We start from the raw sequence: 2,536 nt of genomic DNA, 5'->3' as shown, positions 1-2,536 counted from the left end.
TTATCCTGGTTTCCTACTCTCTTTATTGACGTTCAGTTCTCTGGTTCTTAATAATTTAGTTTTCTTCTGGTTCTGGTCCAAATTGAAATACATAACATTACTACGAGCTATTTCCTAAATGAACATTCTTACCACATCTAATCAGGGTTACAAATACTTTTTCACTTGTGTCACTTTTGTATCTGCTAGCCTTTCCAACTCATTTATAAATGCTTTGAAAAGCATGTAGTACACTAATCTGTAGTACCTCCTGAGTTCATCATCAATCGATCTGTTGGTAAGTGCTTGTTAAAGCCTCATTAACACACTAATATCCATAGGCATATTTCTGTGTATGTTAACACACTTCTCAAACTTTATCCTGGTTTCCTAGTCTCGTTATTGAGTCTGTTCTCTGGCTCTTAACAATCTAGTTTTCTTCTGGTTTGGGTCTGAATTCAAGTGGCTTTTGAATCATAACATTTATTTAGGTCATGAACAACTGTAGGTCTAATCTGTCTGTTAATCATTAACTTCCTAGTTTTTCACCAACCTTATACGTACATTCCAGAGTACCTAGTTAATAATGGTAAATAACTTCATTTACAAATGATTAATGCATCATTTATGAATTATTACAAAAATCCACTTATAAAAGTTTCACATGGTCTAACTTATTATGAATAAAACATATACTAAATGCATTTCCAAATGCTTTACTGATTAGAATGAACATAGGAACTCTGCTTTTAAAAAAGATAAATAAAGAAATTACTAATAGTTTGTAGATAGTTTATGAAGGGAAAACTATTTTGTTTACAAATGTTTTCGCTATACTTATTAATTGTCAAACTAATATTTAGGAACATTATTTTTGAGAGTCTTATTTACTATAAACAAAAAATTCTCGAGTGTGTTTGATAATGCTTTATTTATGAGAACTAACACAGGAGCAAAAGGAAAAGAGCTGACTTACATATCTGCAGAACAGAGGAGGAAAGTGGCAACAGGAGTATGATAATACAATTAGTAAAAATTTATTACAAAAATCCAAACAAAGAACACTGCATAAATCTCCTGCTGGTGATTTAAAGAAAGCCTTTTGCTGAATCATTCAACTCATCCTTATCGTCTGTGTTTTATTAAAACATAGTTACAGGTTGTCACATTATATAGATACTGTTGACAAAAGTACTGTCAAATATATCTCATTAACTAAATGTATTTCTTGTTATTCATTACGAGCAAAGCTCTAGTTGTCAGGTAACATGTTAAATTACCTTTTCCCCCCAAAGAGCAGAAGTCTACATACGATGCGTATTTTGGACATTTTGAGTCCGTACAGTAAAGGGTTGATGAGTGGTTGGCATGTAAGCCAGTACAATGACAGAAAAATACGCAACATAGTGGGTAAATAGTTCATATTAAACCTGCTCTGTACTAATTCAAAGAAAGCTCCAAAGGAAAAATTGAGCAGGGACAAAAGGTGAGGTGTGCAGGTACTGAGAGCTTTCTGTCTGGTCTGTCTAGAACCAGAAAAACACACTTTAAGGATCCTCATGTAATAGAAAAGAAGTAAGATTATAAGACCAAAGATTACTGTAAATAGATAAACGAGTCCAAAAATGTTATTGGCTGTTGTATCAGAGCAGGCCAGCTTGACAACGTTATGGCTGTCACAGTACACTTTGTTAATGATGTTTGCACACAGCTGTAAAGGAGCAGTCAGACCAAACACTATCAATGTATGGACAAGTAAAGGGTAAAACCATGTCAGAGCAATAAGCAGGGCAACCTTGTTAGATGTCATACTTGTGTGATAATGTAGAGGAAAACAGATAGCAAGATATCTGTCATAAGACATGATGGCTAAGGTCCAAAATTCTCTACCTCCATAAGAGAGTAAAATGAAAATCTGCAGGAAGCAGAAGGGAGCAGAAACAGTGTGAATGTCCGAGAGGATCTGACCCAGAAGGAATGGAAACAACCCTGTACTACCATACAGTTCATTTACAAACAGGCTGACCAGAAAAAGGTACATAGGTTCATGTAAGCTCCTGTTCACACAGATAACCACAATCAGCAGCACATTGGCACACACTATGAAGACATATAAGGACAAAATCAGCAAGAAATATAAGTATTTAAAACCTCCAGTTTCAAAATAGGCAGAAAGTATGAAATATGAAACCTGTGTAGAGTTGATCATGGTCCTCACCTTGGTTTATAACAATAAGACCAATAATTATGTTAACTTTTGTAAAACTATATGTAACTAGTTAGTTATTTGGACTTAAACACCAAGCACACATGAACATGCGTCAATGTAGTAATATGAAACATATTCATTATCATGGAAACAGTTTAAACCAACACCCCCAAATGAACCATTTAGTTCAACATACTGTTCAGGTTACACATTAGTAATAAAACAGGTGTGACATTGTGTATATTTGATCTTATACCCACTGTAGTCAGACTGAATCCGTCCTAACTGAGCTGAACCTTTGTTACGACGTCTTTTATCCTTTTTAATAAGGAGGACCCCCCCCCCCCC

At 34.7% G+C, this 2,536-nt stretch overlaps 1 protein-coding gene across 1 annotated transcript; it reads right to left on the bottom strand.

Moving 5' to 3' along the window:
• Nucleotides 1-1,255: 1,255 nt before the first annotated feature.
• On the bottom strand, nt 1,256-2,188 carry LOC116677865 (olfactory receptor 142-like). The gene has a single exon (XM_032508086.1). It carries the CDS (start codon nt 2,186-2,188, stop codon nt 1,256-1,258), a length of 933 nt encoding a protein of 310 aa, XP_032363977.1.
• Nucleotides 2,189-2,536: the final 348 nt, after the last annotated feature.

The sequence above is a fragment of the Etheostoma spectabile genome, unplaced genomic scaffold (genome assembly GCF_008692095.1).
Source record: "Etheostoma spectabile isolate EspeVRDwgs_2016 unplaced genomic scaffold, UIUC_Espe_1.0 scaffold00006092, whole genome shotgun sequence".
Taxonomy (NCBI): Eukaryota; Metazoa; Chordata; class Actinopteri; order Perciformes; family Percidae; genus Etheostoma; species Etheostoma spectabile.
Note: the sequence above shows the minus strand (reverse complement) of the source record. Positions and strands in the feature narration are given on the sequence as shown.

Coding starts and splice junctions, on each gene's coding strand:
- LOC116677865 (XM_032508086.1), bottom strand. CDS start 2,188: ATGATCAACTCTACACAGGTTTCATATTTCATACTTTCTGCCTATTTT.